The sequence below is a fragment of the Drosophila arizonae genome, chromosome 3 (genome assembly GCF_054131065.1).
Source record: "Drosophila arizonae isolate 15081-1271.41 chromosome 3, UAZ_ARI_1.0, whole genome shotgun sequence".
NCBI classification, from domain to species: Eukaryota; Metazoa; Arthropoda; class Insecta; order Diptera; family Drosophilidae; genus Drosophila; species Drosophila arizonae.
This window is the reverse complement of record NC_142923.1, coordinates 29,873,421-29,898,189: the sequence shown is the minus strand read 5'-3', so window position 1 is coordinate 29,898,189 and position 24,769 is coordinate 29,873,421. Positions and strand designations below refer to the sequence as shown.

Sequence of the window (24,769 nt, the reverse complement as noted above, 5' to 3'; positions counted from 1 at the left end):
GTAAGTAACAGGCAGAAGGAATCATCGCAGACCCCAAAAAGTATAGCCCTGTCCGTCTGTCCGACCGTATGAACGCCTAGATCTCGGAAGTTATAAGAGCTATAAAGCTGAAATTTGGCATACGTAACTCATACGAAAACTTTTTTCTCGAGAATAATTGAAAAATTGGAATGTGCTTTGGAATGTACACACATTCTAACCATATGATTACGCTCAAAAAGTTTCATTAAGATTGTCCGATTACAAGAGAAATTATTCAACAAGTAAATTCTCATAATATTGCCCACATTGCAGCGCAGCCCGCGTGTTTATACGTAAGTGTGGATGCATGTGTATATATATGTGTATAAAAGAAGTGCAGAATAATTAGAATATCAGCTTGGAGGGCTCAGGGTATCTCCTAGTCGAGCAGTCTCGACTAGAGCCTTCTTTTATCGCTGATTTTCGATAAGGTTTTCAATCAACAAAAAATAACGAGAAGAGCTTTCGATTTTTTGAGATAAACTCGACATTCGCGGTATATAAACATTTTTTTTTTTTAATTCAAGTCTCTAGCTCCCATATCTCTGAGATCGACGCGTTCAGAAATACGGACAGACAGATGGTCAGTGCTACACCGACTCAGTTCACCGCTCTGATCAAGAATACATACATATATATACATATGTATACCTTGTGGAGTCTGGTGCGCTTCCCTCTGCGTGTTAAATACATTTCAGCAAACCCATTATACCCTGATTTCCCATTTTCAATGGGTTCAGGGTATAACAAGTAAGAAAGCTCTAGTCGAGATCCGCTCAACCCTTCGAGGAAATGATATGTCAATGATTCTTCGCGTCTTTCTGGTTACACAAGAAATACTCACACACACACAACGTGCTCAAACATACGGAGAGACCGACGGACGGACAGTCAGCAGACAGGGCTCAGCTCGCCGCCCTGATCAAGAATATATATACTTTGTGGAGTCTGCCACGCCTCCTTCTGCGTGTTACATACATTTCAACAAAACCATTATGCCCTGATTTCCCATTTCAATGGGTTCAAGGTATAGAGAGACAAATATATATAACAAGTGTATATATATTCGCCAAACCAAAAGTCTCTAATATTTAAGATATACCTCCTACGCTTCCTTCGGCCTATTATATATGTACATAAAAGAAACATTGTACCTCGATTTCCCATTTTCAATGGGCTCAGGATATAAAAATATATACAGTGTATATCCACTCGAAGTGGAGTTTGGGATTTTTTTACTTTGAGGACCCAATTGTGGCTGATGGAGTCTGAAAGTAAAATATTTGGTCAGATACGATGCAGGCTGTTTCATGTGTGTGGTATATCGACTTAAAATCGATGTTAAACAGATATTTATCGATACCATTTAATATCATTTCGATTCAGTAAAGTTTTTCGATATACATAATTTTATTTAAAAAATTGGTTAGAAAGTTTACATTTAAACGTAGTTTTGGGAACCCGATGTCGAATGTATGATTGATTTTGAATGTTTTTCGAATTTTAAAAAAATGTCTTCCAGTGTACATTCATTTACTGAATAATGCTCTATTATATTTTCCAAATTTTTTGCCAGATCTTGTGTAGTCTTAAATACTCTTGACCATATGATCTGCTCTTCAGTACAAACAAAGTATGTCAATGATCCTGCATGATTCTCCCGCAGATCCAACTGATTGAATTGTTGTTTAAGCATGTCGGTGATAGTATTGATATTTGTCTCCGTATCCATGTCAATTCGCATTTTCAGTTTAATTGTAAAGCCGCTTAATCGCTTGAGGGCGCAAATGTTATTCAGACATTTGAATTTGCCATTCGCCATGATGGCCAATCGATTGCATAGCTCCTCGCACTCATCCATGCTGCACATATAGAACAGAAGAGAACACCTGTTATTAGCGAGGAGAGTTTCGTGAGAGTTAAATTGGACCCACCTGTGTGATGTGAGAACCACTGTTCGATTTTCAGCCTGGAGGTCCTTAACGCACTTCCATAAGAGTCGTCGCGATTTAGGATCTACGCCCGTTGTCGGCTCATCCAGCAGCACCAGTGATGGCTCCCCAATCAGGGCCATGGCAGCCAGTAGCTTCCGTTTGGTTCCACCAGAATAGTTTTTCACGGCCACATGACGATACTTAACTAGATCCATTTTTATTAACCAGTATTCCACATTGTTTTTAACTGCCTGTCCGCTGTCCTCAGTCCTGAGAGAGAGACCACGTAGGAGTGCCATCAATCGAAGGGATTGCTCAGCAGTCATAAATTGATTGAGTGCATCGTACTGTGGACAGTACCCAAATTGCTGGCGAAAGAGAACTTCGTTTTCCCGTATATCAATGCCGTTGATCCGTATATGTCCGCTATCAAAAATCTCGTTGGCTGTGATCATTTGGAAAGTGGTCGTCTTGCCTGCTCCATTAACTCCCAGCAGTCCAAAGCATTCGCCGGGCTTTGCAGTGAAGCTGATACCACAGACCGCCGGTTTGCCTGCATAGCTTTTGCGCAGATTACTGACGATCAATGGATAATCATGAGAGTTATCTGATAGCAGCCGATTTGCTTGCTGTTCCTCACTGATGCAATCATTAATGTTCTCCATCTCCAACTGCGAACTTATGCCAATTCCAGCTGAAGTTAAGCTACTTTTCGGTGGTATCTTACAGCTCTTGCCATGGAAAAAGTCGAACAATTGCCGGCGATAGTACTTGTTTTCTAGCACAATTGTGAAGAAGCACATGACCAGAAAGAGCACGACAAGTGCATAAGCGAAAAATACGCCAGTAGATGGCGGAGCAACTGACGACTTCTTTCGCTGTGCCAACAGATTTTCGTTGATGAGCCGTAGCTGATGGTTCAAATTGAAATCAGGCAAGAAGCAGAGAAAGGCAATTTTTGTCTCATGAAGTTTCATTGCCTGAATATTGCCGGAGGTGATTAAAGGTGCGATCTCTGAAAGAATATTTAGCCGATTTTTTCATGTAAAGCAAAGTGCATTAAATTACAACAGAAGCCCAACTATGAAGGATTTATTAGTCCTCCTCAGTTTAGTTATAGACAAGACATAATCACTATACTACACACGCTCTTGGAAGCGTGGAAAATCGGAAAAGCATTTTCTGCAATGTTTTGAAGCTAGAAATGAGACTATTGAGATAGTTCGTATTCCTCTCTCACTTCTTAACCAAAAAACATGTATCTTTTGAATGAGTATTAGACAGTCGGTAAGGCCCGACTGCAAGCAGCATCAGAATATAAAATGTTTTTTGTTAGTCTTATTATGACAAAATTAGAAAATTCATGGAAACAACTCTGTTCTGTGTATATAACAGTTTTCAGATATTGATCCAGTTTTGATAAGAATTATACAAACTTTCATAATGCCACGGAATAAACAAAATTAGTTTTATACATCACTTGCTATGATAAGAAAATTTTTCGAAATTTACATATGTATCTGCATAGCAGATATTGATCACTTACCTGAAACGATAAACATAAGTAGCAGATATGTCGAAATTGTTGATATGGACTTAAAGTTATTACCCAAAACGTACAAAATAGGCAAATAGCTGCACCCATAAAAGAATATACTCCATGCGATTAGCTTCTGCTCTTCGACTTTATACAACTCATCGGGCATAAACAGCTGTTGCATCAGAAACAGCATGAGGCAGACGATGCCATGCAATAGCGAATCAAACACAAACGTGGCCCACCAATATGTGAAGCGTGACATGGGCTGCAGTTGACGAAATCCGTTCACATGCTCCCCAAACGGCAAGACGATATAGTAGAACATGTAGAAAAAATTGGCAGCTGATACGATTACTGCAAAGTATTCGAGCCGCGCGGAACTGACATCGCTAATAAAACGCCTAATGGGCTCATAACTGGCATCAATAAAAGATTTCTCCTGTCCACCTAGCTGCTGCAGCATGCACGTGTCCACCATATTTAGTAGTATGATACTGCTGTGGTAGCGATTACTGGCCCAATACATTTGTATACTGGGTTTCTCGCCAGTGGTGCGATCCGCTCCATCGATCGTAATCAGTCCAATGGTATCCTCGAGAAATTCAGCCAGATTATCGCGCTGCATCTGCTTCAACTCTGTAGAAAGTTTAAGCAGATTAGCGAAACCTAATAATAAATATTATATTCGATAATAAATTACCCTCCTTCATGGTAAAGTTTCCTCGTACCACTAACGTTTTAGCATTAAGTCCACTATCTTGAATGTATTGACGCAAATGCTGCTCGAACTGTGTATCATAGCCAGATGGGTTGTAGATATAAACACTGCCCGTGCGTAGTTGTGTGAGTTTGAGTGGCAAAGTATACTCATTATTCACCACAGACATATAATGCATCAGCAAAACAGCGAACACAATGCCAAACATGAATATGCTTAGCTGTATGGAATAAACAACGCATAAGGTAAACAAGTAAGAAAGCTCTAGTCAAGACTGCTCGACTACGAAATCCCCTGAACCCTTGGAGTAATAGCTATTTCAATAATTTTTTTGTATACCCTGAACCCATTGAAAATGGGAAATCAGAAATATTTTATTATCGATTAAAAACCTTTTCGAAAGCCAATTATTTAATTATATCTCCTACACCTTTAGAGCTAGAGCTTGCAAATTTTAAATGTAGACTTATATGTATTTTATATAATTTCGATTTTTGTTGTAATTTACCCCCCACCCCTATATCCACCCCCTCACCATCACCTTTGTAAAAGGCGTATTTCAATAAATTCTTGAAATGCTGCCCACACTACAGCGCAGCCCAAGCGCAGTCGCTGCTTACTGCGCAGTTAGAGCGCGTTCTAATACGTGCGTGTGTATGTATGTGTGTCGTAAAGAAGTGCAGACTGATTAGAATATCAGATTAGAGGGTTCAGGGTATCTCCTAGTCGAGCAGTCTCGACTGGAGCTTTCTTACTTGTTTTCTTTTCGCGTCTTTCAGCTTACACAAGAAACACACACACACACACACATACACAGACAGAGTTCGAGTTGCGTTTTCGTGGAGTGCGGTCGATGTTATTGTGATCCAACGTGTATGCTGTGGGCGCAATGTACCCAGCGAACCTCGAAAGCTACCAGAGACTTACTGCGCGGCGGTTCGTGGAAAACCGCGGTGGTAGAATCCAATGGTGCAAGAGAGGGGAGCAATAGCGTCATTGTTTTGGCGGCAGGGCTTTTCTCTTTCCTTTTTTTTTCAAGCGCGAAAAGTTTTGTCACTAGGCGTCACACTTTCGCAATTAATAACAAGAAAGAAAGCTTTAGTCGAGACTGCTCGACTACGAGATCCCCTGAACCCTTGGAGCAATAGATATTTCAATAATTTTTCGCGTCTTTCAGCTTACACAAGAAACACGCACACACACACACACACGCACGTACGCACACACACGCATACAGACACAAACGCATACACACACTCACATACACACACACATACACAAACACATACAAACACATACATACACATACACAAACACATACACTAACACATACACACACAAGCACCCACGCACCCACCTTGTGGAGGGAGTCGTATCGGCTAGATACTTTTGACCCCGCGGTCTTTTCAGAGGCCATTCAGTCTCTGGGCACAATTGGTAATGCTGAGGCCAGAGCATGCCAAATGGTGGCCCAAATACAGAGTACTTGCAATAGCAGCAGTTAGCAAGCAGTTCACGCAACAGCAAGAGCCTACGTATTGGTGGAATGCACAAATAGGTGACATTCGACGCAAATGCATGCAGGCGAGAAGAAGCTATCAACGGGCTCGGGATAGGTCTACGTTTTTCGAAAAACAGTTAGCTTCCGGCAAAATGGAAAGCCCAGAACCTGGTGTTGCTACTCAAGGCTGGCAAACCACCGGATGAGCCATCTTCATACAGACCGATCTGTCTCTTAGACACCATGGGAAAGGTGTTTGAGAAATTGATCTGCTCTAGACTGGAGACTGCGATTACTAGCGCCGGAGGCCTGTCACCAAATCAATTTGGATTCCGGAAGGCCCGGTCAACAACGGATGCGCTAAACAAAGTTGTTGGTCTGGCCACTTCCGCCATCCATGGCACAAGATGGAAGCATGGGACGAAGCAGTACTGCATTATTGCAACCCTGGACGTAAAGAATGCCTTCAACACAGCTAGTTGGGATATGATACTGAATGCGCTGTCACAATATAATCATTGGCTTTGCTGATGATGTAGCTGTCGTAGCCATAGAAAAGGAACTCAAAGATACAGAGGATATGTGCAGCGAAAGTATCAATCGCATACGAAGCTGGTTGACTGGAGTTGAGCTCGAGCTAGCGGCACACAAAACTGAAGTTGTCCTAGTCAGCAGTCGCAAAAGAGTGGAAACTGCCAATATAAAGATCGGGAGCGTTACCATTGCGTCAAAGAGGGCGATAAAGTATCTTGGTGTCATGATAGACACAAGATTAACTTTCCGCGAGCACTTAGAGTATGTGTATAAAAAGGCAGCTGATTCTTGTAGAGCTCTCTCGAGAATCATGCTTAACACGCGGGGACCTAAACAGCAACGACGTCTCCTTCTAATGAGCGTCATTAGGTCCGTCATCCTCTATGCTGCGCCAATATGGGCAAGAGCGATGGCAACGCCGAGCTACAGCCGGGGCATTTGCGCGATCTACAGACTGAGCGCAATCAGAGTCAGCTGCGCTTTCAGGACTATCTCCGATGACGCGGCGCTCGTCATAGCTGGTATGGTACCATTGGAGTACTTGGTCGCCGAAGCCGTGGAGCGGAATTCGCACGCGCCCGCGCGACTCAACGCTATCAGGGCGAACAGCATTGCACGATGGCAAAGGAGGTGGAATAGCTCAGCTAAAGGGCGGTGGACGCACAAGCTCATCCCGGAATTTTAAGCGCTTTGGCCACGAGGAATCTGACGAGTGCCCCTGGTGCGAGCGAGGGCATGTGGAAGACGCCAACCACATTCTTTTCGAATGTGGACGGTTCCTGGAGGAGAGGCGTCGTCTGGAAGAGGCAGTGGGCCGCTCCATCAGAGCGGACAACATAGTCAACGCCATGCTGGAATCGGAGGAAGCTTGGGAACTAACAAGCACTTTCGCGGCCACAGTGATGATGGAGCTCCGCAGAGTCGAGCGAATGAGAAGACGAGCTGTCCCAGGCTAAGGTATCGCACAGTGCTTGCGAAGCAATGCTTTACGGCCGTCCCGCAAGCATAGCGCACTATCCTAGCCACCACGCAACTTGCAACTTGTATTAAGATTGTCAATAAACGAATATAAAACCCACGCATAAACACGCATGGGCTGCACAGTGCGCTTACTAAGAGAACTTAATTGTTTAATAACTTTTTTTATGGACGTACCGAAATTGTATAAATTGCATATAAGCACACATTAAAAATTTGGAGACTCTAGCAATAAAGGGTATAAAAGATATAATTTTATAACTGGTTTTCGATAAGGTTTTTTATCGATAAAAAAGATCGGGATGAGTTATCGATTTTTAATGATAAACTTGATCAGCGCGCTGTAATTACGGACATTTAAAAAAAAATTTGAAGTCTCTAGCTCTTATATCTTCTGAAATCGACGCGTTCATACATACGGACAGACGGACAGACAGACGGACAGGGCCAAATCAACTCAGCTCGTCGCTCTGATCAAGAATATATATACTTTGTGGGGTCTGCCACGCCTCCTTCTGCCTGTTACATACATTTCAACAAAACCATTATACCCTGATTTCCCATTGAAAATGGGTTCAGGGTATAAAAATCAGGTGCATTCACTCTAACAGCTGTTAGTAGTGCTGGGAATTGCAGCGGACAATCAGCTGCTCACTAACTTTGGTGAGTTGCTAAGTCTTAGCAAAGACAGCAACCTAACATCTGGAGTGAAGACGCAGTTACTAAAAGTAGTGCATACTTTCGGGCTCTTGCTGTAGTTAAGCTGAGTTTAAGGTACTGCGGTCTGTAAACTCAAATTATATTAGTAGCCATTGCCCACTACAGGCTTCACGTCGTTGTAGTCGGAGCAAAAAATGGATGCCAGGATGGAGGACGAGCTGCAAGCTTTCGCGCGTTGTTCCCCGTGGCAGCGATCACCGCAGCAACAATAGAGGGCGCTGCCGCAGCCGTCGACCTTTAATCAGTCCCCAGTGGCTGAGTGCCAGGCACCCAACTCACTAAAAGAAGCGTTAGCCCAAATAGGAGTTACGCTTGACTGCCTTATTTGGGAGTCAGCGGCATTTTAATGCCCTAATGAGAGAGGAGCTGGCTAGGCTGGTCAATCTCCATAAGACGGCCGAAAAGCTCTGCAACTGACCAGTTAAAAACTGCGAGGTGCAGACCATGCCGCTCCAGAAAGTAGTGGAGAAAGCGAGCACTAGCGCGATCTCAGGTAGCAATACGCCCAAGCGGTCGAGGGAAGTTGCCACCGATCAGAGGAAAACACCCTCAAAAAAGCCGAGGCCCAATAAAGGCGCAGCGAACCCAAAAGAACCAATGGCTCTACGGGCTACAGCTGAAAATTCAAATCAGGCAGGTCGACAGACAAACCTGAACAGCTGGACAGCCGTTAAAGGACGCAAGTCCATGCAAAAACGACCCAGAAGTGACGTAATCGCGATTTCAGGCGTGGGTGGTTGCAGCTATGCGGACATGCTTCGTGTAGTCAAGACCGACCCAAATCTAAAGCATCTGAGCGGCGACGTTCAAGGCATTAGGAAGACAGCTAAGGGGGACCTTTTGTTGCAACTGAGCAGAAAGCCGGAGCATAGCGCAGAGGCCCTTCACGAAGCTGTAGGCAAGTCCTTGGGTGACCGAGCGATAGTTAAAACATTTACCGAATCGGCTCAAATTGAGATTCGTGACCTAGATGAGTTAGCGAGCAAAGAGGAGATCTTGGAGTCAATTAGGGCGGAGTTGAAGGATATCTCACTCCCCATTGAGGCTATCAAGTTGGTTCGACCGGCTTTTGGTGGACAGCAAAGAGCTACAGTTTCTCTTCCAATTGGAAAAGCCAAAACTCTGCTCGTGCTGTCCAAAATCAGAATTGGATGGGTTGTATGCCGTATTCGCGTCGTGGATCAGTCTAAACGCTGTTTCAAGTGCCTTGATTACGGTCATATGGCAGCAAACTGCGGCAGCGACTGTGACCTAAAGGGCGCCTGTTTCAGGTGTGGAGAGATGGGTCACAGTGCAAAAGCATGCACTAACCCACCAAAATGTAGCCTCTGCATCCGGAAAGGTGAAAAGCAGACGGACCACTCAGCAGGCAGCTTCAAGTGCCCATCCTACCGCGAGGCTGCTCGTAAAATGAAATGTTAAGGTTCCTTCAGCTTAACTTAAATCATTGTGTTGCTGCCCAAGATCTTCTAGAGCAGACCATAAGGGAAAAATGTATAGACGTAGCATTTCTCAGTGAGCCTCACCACTGTAGAACCAGCTGCCCTAGGACATGGGCAACAGATGCTAATGGCAAAGCGGTGTTGTGGGTATGTGGCAACACAACGAATGTTCTTTCGAATGTTAAGCCATTTAATGGGTTCGTACGTGGCCAATAACCGAGCCTATGGCTCTACAGTTGCTACCTGGCCCCCAGCATGCAGCTCAGTGATTTCACAACGGCGCTTGACGAGCTTGCCGAGGATGCTAGGGGTCGGAAGGCCATTATAGCAAGAGATTTTAACTCATGGGCGTAAGAATGGGGTAGCCACACAACAAATGCCAGAGGCCGTATCTTACTGGAGATTTTCGCTACACTAGATGTTGCACTGCCACGAGTTCACCTTCAGTCGGGCTGGATACGGATCTGTAATTGACATTACTTTTGTCACTTCATCCCTCGTTCGGGAAGCAACATGGAACATGGAGCCACTGCGATAGCTATACGGGCTGCGATCATACGGCACTTCTGTTCACAATAGGTGAGGCCAGGGCGTCAACCTTGTGGAGGGAATCGTATCGGCTGGATACTTTTGATCCCGCGGTCTTTTCAGAGGCCATTCAGTCTCTGGGCACAATTGGTAATGCTGAGGCCAGAGCATGCCAAATGGTGGCCCAAATACAGAGTACCTGCAATAGCAGCAGTTACGCAGCAAGCAGTTCACGCAACAGCAAGAGCCTACGTATTGGTGGAATGCACAAATAGGTGACATTCGACGCAAATGCATCCAGGCGAGAAGAAGCTATCAACGGGCTCGGGATAGGTCTACGTTTTTCGAAAAACAATTAGCTTACCAGGCAGCTAGAAGACAGTTCAAGAAGGCCATTCGGGCAAGCAAAAGAGAATGCTTTCTAGAGTTGTGCGACTCAGCCGAATATGACCCTTGAGGCAGGGCATATAAGATAGTAGTTAAAAGACTATACGCAGGTAAACAGGTGCAGCCGACGGATCGTCTGGAGCTTAAATCGATTGTGGAAACGCTCTTTCCAGAAAGATTAAGCTCCATTCAAGCCCCGGAGTCCGAGTCTGCAAATCAGGGCTCAACGAGCACTCAAATTGTTTTAGTTAGAGACGAAGAAATATTAGTAGCTCTCAGAGGTCTTAGAACCTCGCCTTGCACCCTAGTACGTTCGCCGAATTATTCAACGAATGCTTACTACAAGAGACGTTCCCTACAAAATGGAAGACCCAGAACCTGGTATTGCTACCCAAGGCTGGCAAACCACCAGACGAGCCATCTTCATACAGACCGATCTGCCTCTTAGACACCATAGGAAAGGTGTTTGAGAAATTGATCTGCTCCAGACTGGAGACTGCTATTGCTAGCGCCGGAGGCCTATCACCAAATCACCAAACTTTCAGATTATGATTATAATATGGATATGCATATATTTGTCTAAGCAAATATAGGTGTAGGGGGTAAACTTTAACAAAAACCGATATTGTATAAATTGCATATAAGCATACATTAACAATTTGGAGACTTTAGCACTAAAGGTGTAGAGGATATAATTTTATAACTGGTTTTCGAGAAGGTTTTTTATCGATAAAAAAGATCGGGATGAGTTATCGATTTTTATACCCTGAACCCATTTTCAATGGGAAATCAGGGTATAATGATTTTGTTGAAATGTATGTAACAGGCAGAAGGAGGCGTGGCAAACCCAACAAAGTATATTCTTGATCAGGGCGACGAGCTGAGTCGATATAGCCCTGTCCGTCTGTCTGTCCGTCTGTCCGTCTGTCCGTCCGTCCGTCTGTCTGTCCGTCCGTCTGTCCGTATGTATGAACGCGTCGATTTCAGAAGATATAAGAGCTAGAGACTTCAATTTTTTTTAAACGTCCGTAATGACAGCGCGGATATCAAATTTATCATTAAAAATCGATAACTCATCCTAATCTTTTTTATCGATAAAAAGCCTTATCGAAAACCAGTTATAAAGTATATCTTCTACACCTTTATTGCTAAAGTCTCCAAATTTTTAATGTATGCTTATATGCAATTTATACAATTTCGGTTTTTGTTAAAATTTACCCCCACCCCCATATCCACCCCCTTACCACCATGTTTGGAAAAGGCGTATTTCAAATACTAGAGACTTGTGCTTTAACAAATACATGCATATCCATGTTGTAATCAAAATCTGAAAGTTTCATGAAGTTCATGAAAAAAATTATTAAACAATTAAATTCTCATAGTAAGCGCACACTGCAGCTTATGCGTGTTTATGCGTGGGTGCTTGTGTGTGTATGTGTTTGTGTATGTGTGTGTTTATGTGTGTGTGTTTATGCGTTTGTGTGTGTATCCATGTGTGTGTGTGTATCCGTGTGTGTGTGTATGCGTGTGTGTGTGTGTATGCGTGTGTGTGTATGTATGCCTGTGTGTGCGTGCGTGTGTGTGTGTGTGTGTGTGTTTCTTGTGTAAGCTGAAAGACGCGAAAAAATATTGAAATAACTATTGCTCCAAGGGTTCAAGGGATCTCGGAGTCGAGCAGTCTCGACTATAGCTTTCTTACTTGTTAATGATAAACTCGATATCTGCGCTGTAATCACGGACATAAAAACAAGTAAGAAAGCTCTAGTCGAGACTGCCCGACTACGAGATCCCCTGAACCCCTCGAGCAATAGCTTTTTTAATCATTTTTCGCATCTTTCTGCTTACGCAAGACACACACGCATACACACACAAGCATAGACACACACATATACACACATCATACACACGCACACAAACACAAACAAATACACACACACACGCATACACACACAAGCATACGCACACACATATACACACACATCATACACACACACACACAGAGATACGAACGCACGTATAAACACGCATTGGCTGCAGTGGTGGCTTACTATAGGAACCTAATTGTTCAATAGCTTTTCTTGTGGATGTACTTTCTTCATGAAACTTTCAGATTATGATTATAACATGGATATACATGTATTTGCCAATGCACAAATCGCTAGTATTTAAAATACGCCTTTTACAAATGTGATGGCGAGGGGGTGAATTAGAGATGGGGGGTAAATTTTGCTAAAAATCGAAATTGTATAAAATGAATATAAGTATACATAAACAAGTAAGAAAGCTCCAGTCGAGACTGCTCGACTAGGAGATACCCTGAACCCTCCAAACTGATATTCTAATCATTCTGCACTTCTTTTATGCACACATACATACACATGCATCCACACGCACGCATAAGCCTGCGCTCTGCTAACTGCGCAGTAAGCAGCGACTGCGCTTGGGCTGCGCTGCAGTTTGGGCTATATTATGAAAATTTATTGGTTGAATCATTTCTTTTGTAGACATACGATCTTAATGAAACTGTCAAAATGCAATCATATGGTGAATATGTTTGTACATTCCAAAGCACAAGGTTCTAGTACTTGAAATGCGTTTTTTACAAATTGGGGGGCGTGGTATCCAAAGTCTGTAAATTACAAAATCTTTGTATCCATTAACTTTATATACAACACAAATTTAAAGACTCCAGGTCTAAAAATGTTCAAATTAGGCTAAAAAAAACAAAATCAATTTTTCGATTATTCTCGATAAAAAAGTTATAGGATGATTTATCGAAAAAATAAAGCAAACTCGTACTGCGTATGGTACACACGAGTATGCATGCCAAATTTCAGCTCTCTAGCTCTTATAACTTCTGAGATCGACGCACTCATATGGACGGACGGGCGGACGGACAGACGGACGGGGCTATATCGACTCAGCTCGTCGCGCTGATCTAGAATATATATACTTTGTGGGGTCTGCCACGCCTCCTTCTGCCCGTTACATACTTTTTCACAAAACCATTATAACCTGATTTCCCATTTTCAATGGGCTCAGGGTATAAAAAATACGAGATGAACTCGATATCCGTGCTTGCTCTTATATCTTCTGAGATCGACGCGTTCATACATACGGACGGACGGACAGGGCTAAATCGACTCAGCTCGTCACCCTGATCAAGAATATACATTTTGTGGGGTCTGCCACTCCTCCTTCTGCCTGTTACATGTACTTTAAAAAAAAAAACTATTATACCCTGGTATCCCATTTACATTAGGTTCAGTGTATACAAATGATTAATTGTGTCGCACACTTGTCCTCGGACTGTCATATCATACGGAATGGGTCGGATTTGTTTAAAAATTTGCTTGTATTTACCATATAGACAGCATAGCACCATTCTTTAGATAAAAATGTCCATTTTTTGTAGAAAATTGCAGCAATGAGTTGCAAGAAATGGGGCTCAATATTTGTCAACCGTTTGTATGGATGAATCAATGCAGATTCGCTATTGCGAGTGTCATCGGGCTTATCCACTTGATCGGTTCCTCCAGCACAACTTTAGAACAAAATAATTTATGTAAAGATGTCATAAATTTACGACAAACACTAAAAACTTACTTCAAAAACACGCTCTCCAAAGAGGTATCAGCAATGGAGATTGTTATAATACCCAACCTTTCTTTAGCTCCCTCCAAACTGCGCAGCATGTCATGATATTTCAAGTCAAAATCATATGGCAATCGAATATAAACCGTGGGCTTTACAAAATTCTGTAAGTAAATGATGTGAGTATATAATAAAATAATATATATCTATATATATGCTAACCTCCACGGAAGCATTTTGTATAAACCTGCGTATTTCAGATAAGATGGCATCTTTATTGAAATTCTCATGGGTTTCCAGCTTAAGGCAATAGCCGTTGCCATATTTACGCTTAAGTTCCAAAGGTGATCCGGTCCTTTCCAGCTTGCCGTTTGCCAATATACAAATAGTATCGCCGAGTTCTTCGGCCTCTTCCATATAGTGTGTGGTGACCAGAATGGCCTTCTCTTTGCGTAGCTCAAGCAAAATATCCCAAAGTTCGCGGCGTGATTCGATGTCTAGGCCTGAGGACGGTTCGTCTAGTATAACAATTCTGAACAGTGAAAGATTTTAAAAGTTAGGATGACGTATATAACACATTAGCAATGCAACATTTCGACCACAACCGAATTAAAAAAGAGTAATGCCATATAAATTTAATTATGTGTTTTGTAACTATTAAAAATAAAATAAAATAAAATAAATAAATAAAACTAACTAAAAATTGAAGAGTTTTGTTTATAAAAATAACACGAAATGTACTACTTTTCCGAAATAAGTAGAAAAAAACAAAAAATTAAATATATTAAGGACTATTAGTGAATAACTATTATTGTATTATTGTAGAATAAATTAGTTTTTGAATGTATGTAAAAAAGTTACTAACTTAGTATTGCCAGATATTGCAATACCTAGCGATAGACGTCGTTTCATGCCGCCAGACAACATACAACCATATTCATTTGCCTTGTCTGCGAGATTCAACTTTCGCAGCTTCAATTCCGCCCAGTGTTGTGCGTCAGAGCGCGTCGCTCCTCGTAGCTGGGAGAAAAATTCCAAATGTTGCTGACAGGTCATATAACTCATAAAGACGCTGTGTTGTGGACAGAAACCAATCAGGTGACGATACGACGTAACGTCACGTTCACTGCAAACAAGAATGCTTCCCGCATCCTTTGGAACGATACCTAGAAAAATAATCAAAGACAAGTTTAATATATATATATATGTGAGGTGCGGTGCTGGCCGGTTGCCACTATACTGCGTTGAGGAATACTTGGAACTTTGCCGTGAGTAGTGTACATGCCCGCGGAAGATCTGCTGCTACTAATCGAATGGAGTTCTAGATAACCACTGGAGCTCAAAGGCGACCAACTCATGGAGCTTGTTGGAGGATGGCATATCGAGATAAGCATCTCAGTCTTGGAAGACTAAGACGGTACTCCGCGGCAAGCAGACATTCGGCAGGAGCAAACTTGCGGTAGTGACGCACTACTTAAACAAAAAAACTTAACATTGATAGCCAATATTTTAAAGGATGGTATACAAAGGAAGGAATCGTAGGACTGTTTTTATTTCATATATACCCATAATCATGTTCATCATGGTCGTCTTGCCGGCACCATTATGCCCCAGCAGCACGGTGATCTCCTTGTTATTGATCGTCATATCTAAATGGTCTGCAATGTGAGTCTCGCGTTTAGTCGTCTTGAATTTCTTGCACAACTTTTTTATAATTATCGCATGTGTGCTAAGCGGTTCGGTTGTATACTCATTGCGCTGACGCTTCTTATATGTTTCCGGCTTCAAAAAGCAGAAAAATCGGTAAACTCAATTTTAAATAATATCACATACGTACATTTAGGAAGAATAGAAAGGGGCGCTTAAGACCGCCAGGTCCGGGAAATACACACACCAAGTAGTTGTACAGCAAAGCGTAAAACATGATTTGGCAGATGAGCGTTACATAAACTGTTAAGATGCTGCTGAAGTCATCTTTAATAACTCGAGTCAAGTCAGACAATTCAAAATTGCGGTCTGCCAATTTAATTCGGATCAATGAGTTTGTAGATAATCACATAAAGATCTTTTCGACTTACGTTTGTTACAGAACGTCTGCAGTACATCAAGGCCTTCCAGAAAAGCGTTTGTGGAAAATAATTTAAATGCCAGATTTGTTATCCAACCTCTTACAATACTAAACACGTATGGTATTATAAGTAAGATAAGTCCGCCAATTTTAGCATAAAAGACTGTAAAGAAAAATTACAAAAATATCTGTTTATGTACATAAGGGGGGAATTATTACCACTCACCTGAGAAAAAGCATACGGATATTAAATAGGAATACGACATAGAGGCAATAATATATAATAAATATAGTGTAAATATATATATAAAATGAATTGACCCCAAGGCGCCATATTGCCATGCGATCGTCAAGTTGATCACCAGGAAGCATCCATATAATAGAATACGTAAAATGAAAAAGCTGAGGCCATTCAAAAAGCTCATGGGCGTAACTAGATTGAGAAACTCATTGATGCCATTTTGTTTCTCTTCGACTAAAGGTACCAGAAATGTGCTCAACAGAAGCATTTTGAATAATATGCTAAATAGTGTCCCGAAATTGACCAAGCGATAGCTGTCGGCTGGGCCTAGCTCCAGATTTGGGATAACATTCACCAGCAATTCATATCTGGGATCAAGTTGCTGGTAGCGCATATACTGGAGATCAATAACATGTTGTAGTGTGAAAAATCCTTCACGTATATATTCATCATCATCTATAAGAGGGTTGCAACTAAGTATTAGCATACTTATATATATATATAAACTTTTGGCTACATATATACGAACTTTTTTGATGATTAATTTCATCATCATTCACAAAACGTTTTTTTGGCGAGCTGCGTATACGGTTTGATGAGAGGCTATACTTTATACCGGATCCTGTTCCTAAATCTGGCAATGACTGGAAATTGATGGCAAAACAGCTACCTCTGCACTGCTGCTCCATATCAATTTGCATTTCCGCACTATTGTTGTACTCGCGAATACCTTTAATAAGAAACCTTGCTTTAATTCATTCTATTTTTTTAAGCATATGAAATTGTTTAAAACGTACGTTCATATTGAATTCCCAGTTCATTTCTCACAAGGTCCATTAATCGTCTCGTATTTTCAGTAATTGGCGCATAGTATACCGAATCGTAATCATTTCCAGGAAAATAGCGTAGAAGGGAATCCTGAATTTTAAATAAACAAATAAAGCATGTCAGAAAAATATTTTTACCAATATATAAGAAAATATCAAATCATAGTTATGTATACAACTTTTACTTCATTCGTATGTAGAACAGTTAATGCAGTCAGGCGCTACCTATTGGTATATATGTATGCATACAAATTATATTGTATACAATATTGTATACATAATAAAGAGCTGCATGGCCGCACTCATAACCTAGCAAAATAGAGTGCACTCGAATTGAGACTGAGTGATAGGCATAGAATGTGTGGATAGAGTGGGAGATCGCATGGACTCAATATCTCATATCTCACTGCCTTTTTGCATACATAGGCTCGAGCAGTGCTGCCAACTTTTCCGGGCAAGAAAATGCTAAATTAATTATTAATTAATATAGCCATTTCAGTTTTAATACCCTGAGCCCATTGAAAATGGGAAATTAGGGTATAAAGTTATATATATTCTTGATCAGGGCGATGAGGTAAGTCGATTTAGCTCGGTCCGTCTGTCTGTCCGTCCGTCTAAGAAGACGTAAGAGTTAGAGACTTGATTTTTTTTTAATGTCCGTAAAAAAAGTCTATCCACAAGAAGTGTCATTAAGCACTTAAGTTCCAATAGTAGGCACACATTGCAGCCAAGGCGTCTTTATCCGTGCGTGCGCGTATGTGTATGTGTGCATGTGTTGTTTCTTGTGTAAGCAGAAAGAATTATTGAAATATCAGTTGCTCAAAGGCTTCAGGGGATCTGGTACTCGAAGAGTCTCGACTAGAACTTTCATACTTGTCATGAATAATATTTTTATTCGAAAATTGACACACGATTATCGACCTCAATAAAATCAATTTTCTCCTCGGCAGTCTACGAATAATATTCTAGTACTTTGGAGGTACTTTAAATTTTCCGCCAGCAGCTAGATTACAATTTTTCCTGCAATAGACAGTTGAAAAAGGCCAGATCTGGCCGGTAAAAGGCTAAGTAAGCACCCGTGACGAACACTGCTGTCTACATCAGTGCTGCCATTTTAGCCATTAAGTTGCTAGATTTAACAAATTTTGAATTTGAGTTTGAATTTTTATTATACCCTGAACCCATTTTCAATGGGAAATCAGGGTATAATGGTTTTGTTGAAATGTATGTAACAGGGAGAAGGAGGCGTGGCAGACCCCACAAAGTATATATATTCTTGATCAGGGTGACGAGCTGAGTTGATTTGGCCCTGTCCGTCTGTCTGTCCGTCTGTCCGTCTGTCCGTCTGTCCGTCTGTCCGTATGTATGAACGCGTCGATTTCAGAAGATATAAGAGCTAGAGACTTCAAATTTTTTTTAGAATGTCCGTAATTACAGCGCGCATATCAAGTTTATCATTAAAATTCGATAACTCATCCCGATCTTTTTTTATCGATAAAAAACCTTATCGAAAACCAGTTATAAAATTATATCTTCTACACCTTTATTGCTAGAGTCTCCAAATTTTTAATGTATGCTTATATGCAATTTATACAATTTCGGTTTTTGTTAAAATTTACCCCCCACCCTTAAATTCACCCCCTCACCCTCACTTTTGTAAAAAGCGTATTTCAAATACTAGAGACTTGTGCTTTGGCAATTACATGCATATCCATGTTATAATCATAATCTGAAAGTTTCATGAAGATCGTACGTCCATAAAAAAAGTTATTAAACAATTAAGTTCTCATAGTAAGCGAACACTGCAGCCCATGCGTGTTTATGCGTGGGTGCTTGTGTGTGTATGTGTTTGTGTATGTGTGTGTATGTGTTTGTGTATGTGTGTGTGTATGTGTATGTGTGTGTGTATGCGCTTGTGTATGTATGCGTGTGTGTGTATGTATGCCTGTGTGTGTGTGTGTGCGTGTTTCTTGTGTAAGCTGAAAGACGCGAAAAATTATTGAAATATCTATTGCTCCAAGGGTTCAGGGGATCTCGTAGTCGAGCAGTCTCGACTAGAGCTTTCTTACTTGTTTTTTAATTGCATTTAGCCACAAATATAGCTATTTTCAAAAATTTTTTGTGATTTCACAATAACATCATCTTAAAAAGAACCTAACTTGTTTAAAATCATAACAATATCGATAAATCGCACAAATTCGTTAACAATATTTCAATAGTGGTCGAGTATTATTTGTGCGCTAAGCTTTAAATTGTCTGCTGTTTTGTCAGATTTACTAAAAGTTTTATTAAATATGCCAAAAACCTATACCCAAAAATTTCGCGATGTGTGGTTGACGGCGAGTTTAAAGAGTGGATTCGCAAGCTTTGTGATGTGTGCCACCACGCTGCCACAGCGTACAGATATGGATTGGATAAATGCTGCCATAATTGTGTTGCCAAAAAATTGTTTGGCAAAAATAAGCGACAGCTCAAAATACGCTATTAATGTCGAAGAAAATGTATTCGAATAATTGGACAACATTTTTACTATCATTTAAAAATTTAATCATAAATGAAAGTAATAATAAAATTTGGAAATTTCTTTTAGCAATTTTAATAAAGTTTTTAGCAATTTTAGCAACTTTTTTTTTAATCCTAGCAATTCTTGCCCTCAAAAATATTTGACGAACACGTGTTCGTATCAGTGTTGCCGTTTTGGCTTACTTTCGGCCTGATCTGGCTTATTTTCAAGTGCCATTGCGGAAAAAATTTGGAAATCGCGGATAGCGGAAAATCTGTCTTATTTATGAATTGAATCAGCTAATACATTTTTTGTTTAATATCTGATATTAGTTACCAATTAATAGACAAATTAAGCTGGCAACTATTAAAGGCTAACATCACAAGTTCTACAATACTTTCATCTCTAACATATAGTGGTTAGATAGATTTGCTGTTGCGCTTCGCATGCATTCGTTACCTTGGTGGAATGCCGAAGTTGAAGGGTCTTTAGCCAAGTCAATTTAATAAAATATTAAATAAGAAATAGGATGTTGAGCTATCGAGATTTTTCGAATAGCTTTAAAGTATTAAACGATTGAAGTAACTTAACGATTAGTGATTATTAGAGTTTACAGAGTTTATGTGATAGACGCGAGCAAGCGACTAGGCTATCGTGCTGTCCGTTACTATGTATGTATGTAATAGTCAATCTAACACTGCATCTGCTCTAAACAAGAGTTAATTGCATACTAATTTCAATGCACGCGAGCCGGCTGATTTAAGCTGAGCCGCTGCGTGGGATAAAAAAACCACGCAAAAGGGAGAGCGTGATCTCCTTTACAAATTCTTTTAAATGCTAACATATTCGATGAACTACCGCTCTTAATAACAATGAAGCGATGATTACCGAGCCCAACATAGGATGAACATTGATACTCTAAACTCAATATCAACCATAAGGTAAAGGTTTAAAGAATTACAGTGTCATTAAAACAGAAACTTATATTTTCAAAAATTTACATCCGAATTGAGCCGAGATAACAGATGATGTTTTGATTACAGACTTCTTATAAACTGCCTCAAATCGATCGCAGCCAAGGAATATTTAAATTATGAGACCGAAGTGTCTGTAGACTATCTATTGGCAGATTTATAATCAATGCACTATGGTCCAGATTTCGTTTTTTTTTTTTTTTTTTTGGCATAAAGTCTAAAAATTGTGTTAGATGGTTGAAACTTCTCACATTTTATTGTTATGGTATTAATAATTTTATAAAAAAAAAAAAAATTAGGCCAGTGCGACCACGCCCACTCTTGCCGACTCTGCAAACTGATGGATAGTAGAATTAGAAATAATATATGTTATTTCTATTCAATTGCTTGATTTTCTAAATGCTATTATCTTCTTCATCCAGTTCTATATTATATAAATTCTCATCGTCATCAGAATCGGCCTGCAATTCTTTCTCATTTTCAGCTGTGAAAGAAATGTCCAAAAGATTTAATACCTCTTTTGAAAAGGTTTTTTTTTATTTTTTCTTTCCCTTTCCTTTAAGCAAACACTTGATAATAATGGATCAGAGGAATCCATAGCTCTGTAAAATATGTCAGTCATAGTATTTATCCGACTATTTTTCCTTGAATGTGACAATCTGTCTTTTTTGTAAATTTTATTGCGTGCTTCTGAAGCGTTTTCGCCTAATGATCCTAGGGGAACCAAACTCGAATTATTTATCTGGTATCGCTAAAGCTGGTAATAGATGCAAATAGGATAAGGTTGGGCGTCCCATTTGCTGTGGGGTCTTGTAGTTTTCATTAATAGTAATTGATATTTTCGACGCCAGCCATACAGTATGCTTAGACAAGAACCGTTCAAGCATATAGTTACATTTGGGTAGATATCTATGAATGTAACTATTAACATTACTGAATTTTTTATCTACTTCTTTCTTTATCTCATATTCGATATTGTTTTTATTTATATTGGTGTGATACCGATTGAATTTGCCGGTTGTTGCTGCGCCATATATCAATAAGTTCGTTGTTACTAAACAGAAACGGGCCTATAAATTAACAAATTGTGAGAAAAGGGGGACGAACGGGGATGAGTTTTTGGTTTCCCATGGAAGACAAGACTCACAAGTACAATCTGGACCAATTAGTTGCTTTCAGCATGGAACAGCTTATTAGTTATATTCCACGAAACATGGAGAACGCATGTTAATTTTCTAAGAAAATTCACATAAATTGAACATTACACAAAACTAAAATTCACAAACTATACATAAAATGAAACATTACATTAGATCGTGCATACCTGGAAGTTCACTTTCCATAATTAAGTTCAATTTTCTGGATTAAATTTACGCGTGTGGCAGAACACAAAGTAACAAATGATTATTGCGCCAATTTGTGTTCAATAATCAGCTGATCGATAGTTCACTTTTAAAAGCTCTCATAAAGCTTTCGTTTCACTTCTAAAACTTTTTATTATCATTTTTATAATGTATGATGAATTTACTTTAAGACAAAAAAAAATTTTAACGATTCATTAACATTGAAAAATAGACTTTATGCCAAAAAAAACGAAATCTGGACCATAGTGCAATGTAAACACTTAACATGGATAATGTTGAAATTTCAATTATTTTTCAGCTAATTGTTTCTGGGATTTAGCTTATTTCTGCTTATTTTTTGTCCTGATTCAGCTATTTTTTTTTTCTCGGGAAAAATCGGCAACAATCAATGACTTTATTGTCATGTTGTTTCTAAATTTGATTGTAGCATTTGACCATGGAAGTGATAATATTTCTATTGGAAAAAAATCAATCTCATGATACGAGATGTTTCTGCTAGCATCCTTATATGCCAATACTTCCTACGAAAATTTAACATTATCATTTGTATTTTTGTATTAATTTATGGTATTTACCATGGTATATAATGGTCAATATCATGTTAAACCAAAATGCCTACAAAAAAATTAATTTTTTTCGATTTGCTTTTATAGATAACCAAATAATATAAAATGGCAGAAATACTTTGCTTTTGTATTTCTGCCATTTTATATTATTTAGATTTATGGCTTAAGCATTTCGACAATTTTCCAGACTATTTCATTTCCAAATAGGCTAGATCTAGCCATAAGTAGGTAAAATGGCAACAATGCTGTGGATAGCCCCCTTAAGATCAGTTCGATTCGAGCGTTCAAGCTTAAAGCACGCATTTCAATATTAGAGAGCTGTATGACCGCACTCATAACCTAGCAAAATAAAGTGCACTCGAACTGAGACTGAGTGAGTGAGTGATAGGCATAGAATATGTGGATAGAGTGGGAGATCGCATTGACTCAATATCTCATATCTCACTGCCTTTAGTAAAAAGAATGAAATAAATAAATATAAAACACTTTAAACCACTTTCCTTCGTATTTGCTCGGCTCGGTCGCTGGAGGTTCGAGCAGTGAAAATATTGCACGACAAAGTCAATGCACTGCAAGCGCTCAAACGAAATGGTCCCATTCTTATACAGAGCACATCTACGAACCAGCAAAAACAAACAATCGCCGAATTGCAGCACAAGAAGGGCATAAAATTGATAAACTTTTTTTTTCGCGTTGAGAACATACATACATATGTATGTACGTGCTTATATGTACATACATATGTATGTTCGTGCCTATATGTACATACATATGTATGTACGTATGTATTTATCTGTGTATAGATTAAAAATGGTTGTATTTTGTTATATATTCTTTGTGTTTCGCGAGTAGTGAAATTATTGAGTACGTACATGGTCTTTAATTTCGAATTCCTCGGATTGTGTTTCACTTGATTTATTTGATAAATGTAAATAGGTCCATTGAACTGCTGTCCATATCGTGAAGATAATGATTAGAAGTTTCCAGTTATATCTCAAACTAAGCCAATTTTTCCACCAAAACGGCAGAAATAATGAACGGCTACATGCCATTAATATTTTTCTATTTTTATGCCGTTAGAATTAACATTAATTCAAGCAAAATTTCATAAAATTACTTTCAGTCAGTGACAAACAAAGCTGAAAAAAGGGCATCATTATAATCGATAGTTTACAATCTTGGAAAAATATCGATATGGTCTTTTCAGCCTAAAAACAAAGATAATACGAAATACGTCTGTGGAAAATCAAAGGTGAATTCTTTATATGATTTTAAATTATATGTAAATAATAACTATTCTTTTTTCAGATTCAATCGTTTTTTAAAAAGTTGGACAACACCACCAACCAGAGAACACATAGACTAGACATTTAGAACAAATTTATTCACCGACGAACACACAACTTCGTATTTGCTCTCTGTTCTGTGCAGTGGTGCCAGATTTCGAACGACAAAATAGGCCAAATTTCTCAAAAATATAAGCTAGAATAGGCTAAAAATTCGAAAAAAAAAAACTGGCTTAAAAAAAGGCAAAAAATTAAACAAAACATAAACTTTAAATGTTTAATTATATTATCTAGTTCACAGTCTGAAGGACTTGCGTATTTATCGCTGGAACTTATAAGATAAATATATTTTTCAGGCAATTCGTAATTATGGCAACATTTGCCATGCCGCCGCAATCCATATCTGTATAAATATAAGATATCAGCAGAGATCAAGCAAGTATATTTACTAAGTAATTTTGTTACTCTTATATCCGTGGATTCATCCAACATTAGGCTAAATTTGGATGAATCGATGTCCGCGATAAGATCTTCACGAAAATGAAGCGCTAGAACATTGTTAATGATTTGTGTGCATTTATGTTGACTGCGGCTTTACAGTCGTTAAATTGTTGCACACACATAGTGGACAAATGGTCTGTTGGAGCAATGGCAGAGTGCTCGGCAATATATAGGCATAATGCCGCCTCCTGATCCTCAGTTTTTGTGTTTTTTTTTTTTAAATCTATTTTATTTTTTTGGGCAATGCCTCCAATTGCGGACAAGTGCTTTTTCGTTGCCGCATGTTGCCGAATATCGTACAGTTTGGCGGTAACTGTGCATTTGCAAAAGCTGTAGTACGCCTTTGTTTGGTCGGCAGGTACTTTTACCAGCCACTTCTTAAACTCGTACCTTTTGGCCCAGGCGTCCCGAAAATTCTGTTCATATATTTTCTTTAGCATTATTGCTAATTAATAATTTCACAATTTCACAATTTTGAGCGCAATCAACGAATCAAAATGTGACCAAAACTTTTCAACAAAAATATACCATATATTAAAACT

General features: G+C 39.6%; 1 protein-coding gene across 5 annotated transcripts; it reads right to left on the bottom strand.

Moving 5' to 3' along the window:
* Positions 1-1,412: 1,412 nt before the first annotated feature.
* Positions 1,413-24,744, bottom strand: Eato (Engulfment ABC Transporter in the ovary). 5 transcript variants are annotated; one of them, XM_089463673.1, is made up of 16 exons: positions 23,788-23,893; positions 23,313-23,579; positions 17,004-17,124; positions 16,736-16,936; positions 16,192-16,662; positions 15,976-16,128; positions 15,735-15,913; positions 15,463-15,679; positions 14,763-15,063; positions 14,120-14,429; positions 13,910-14,061; positions 13,667-13,847; positions 4,196-4,433; positions 3,502-4,131; positions 1,956-2,970; positions 1,413-1,883 (listed from the first exon to the last, which is right to left on the bottom strand). In XM_089463673.1, the coding sequence occupies exons 2-16, from the start codon at positions 23,490-23,492 to the stop codon at positions 1,463-1,465; spliced, it is 4,770 nt and encodes a 1,589-aa protein (XP_089319799.1). In that variant the 5' UTR covers positions 23,493-23,579; positions 23,788-23,893; the 3' UTR covers positions 1,413-1,462. The 5 variants fall into 5 exon arrangements, with proteins under 5 accessions (XP_089319799.1, XP_089319800.1, XP_089319803.1 ...); XM_089463674.1 differs by having other exon boundaries at positions 23,830-23,848; XM_089463677.1 differs by lacking the exons at positions 23,313-23,579; positions 23,788-23,893 and adding an exon at positions 24,618-24,744.
* Positions 24,745-24,769: the final 25 nt, after the last annotated feature.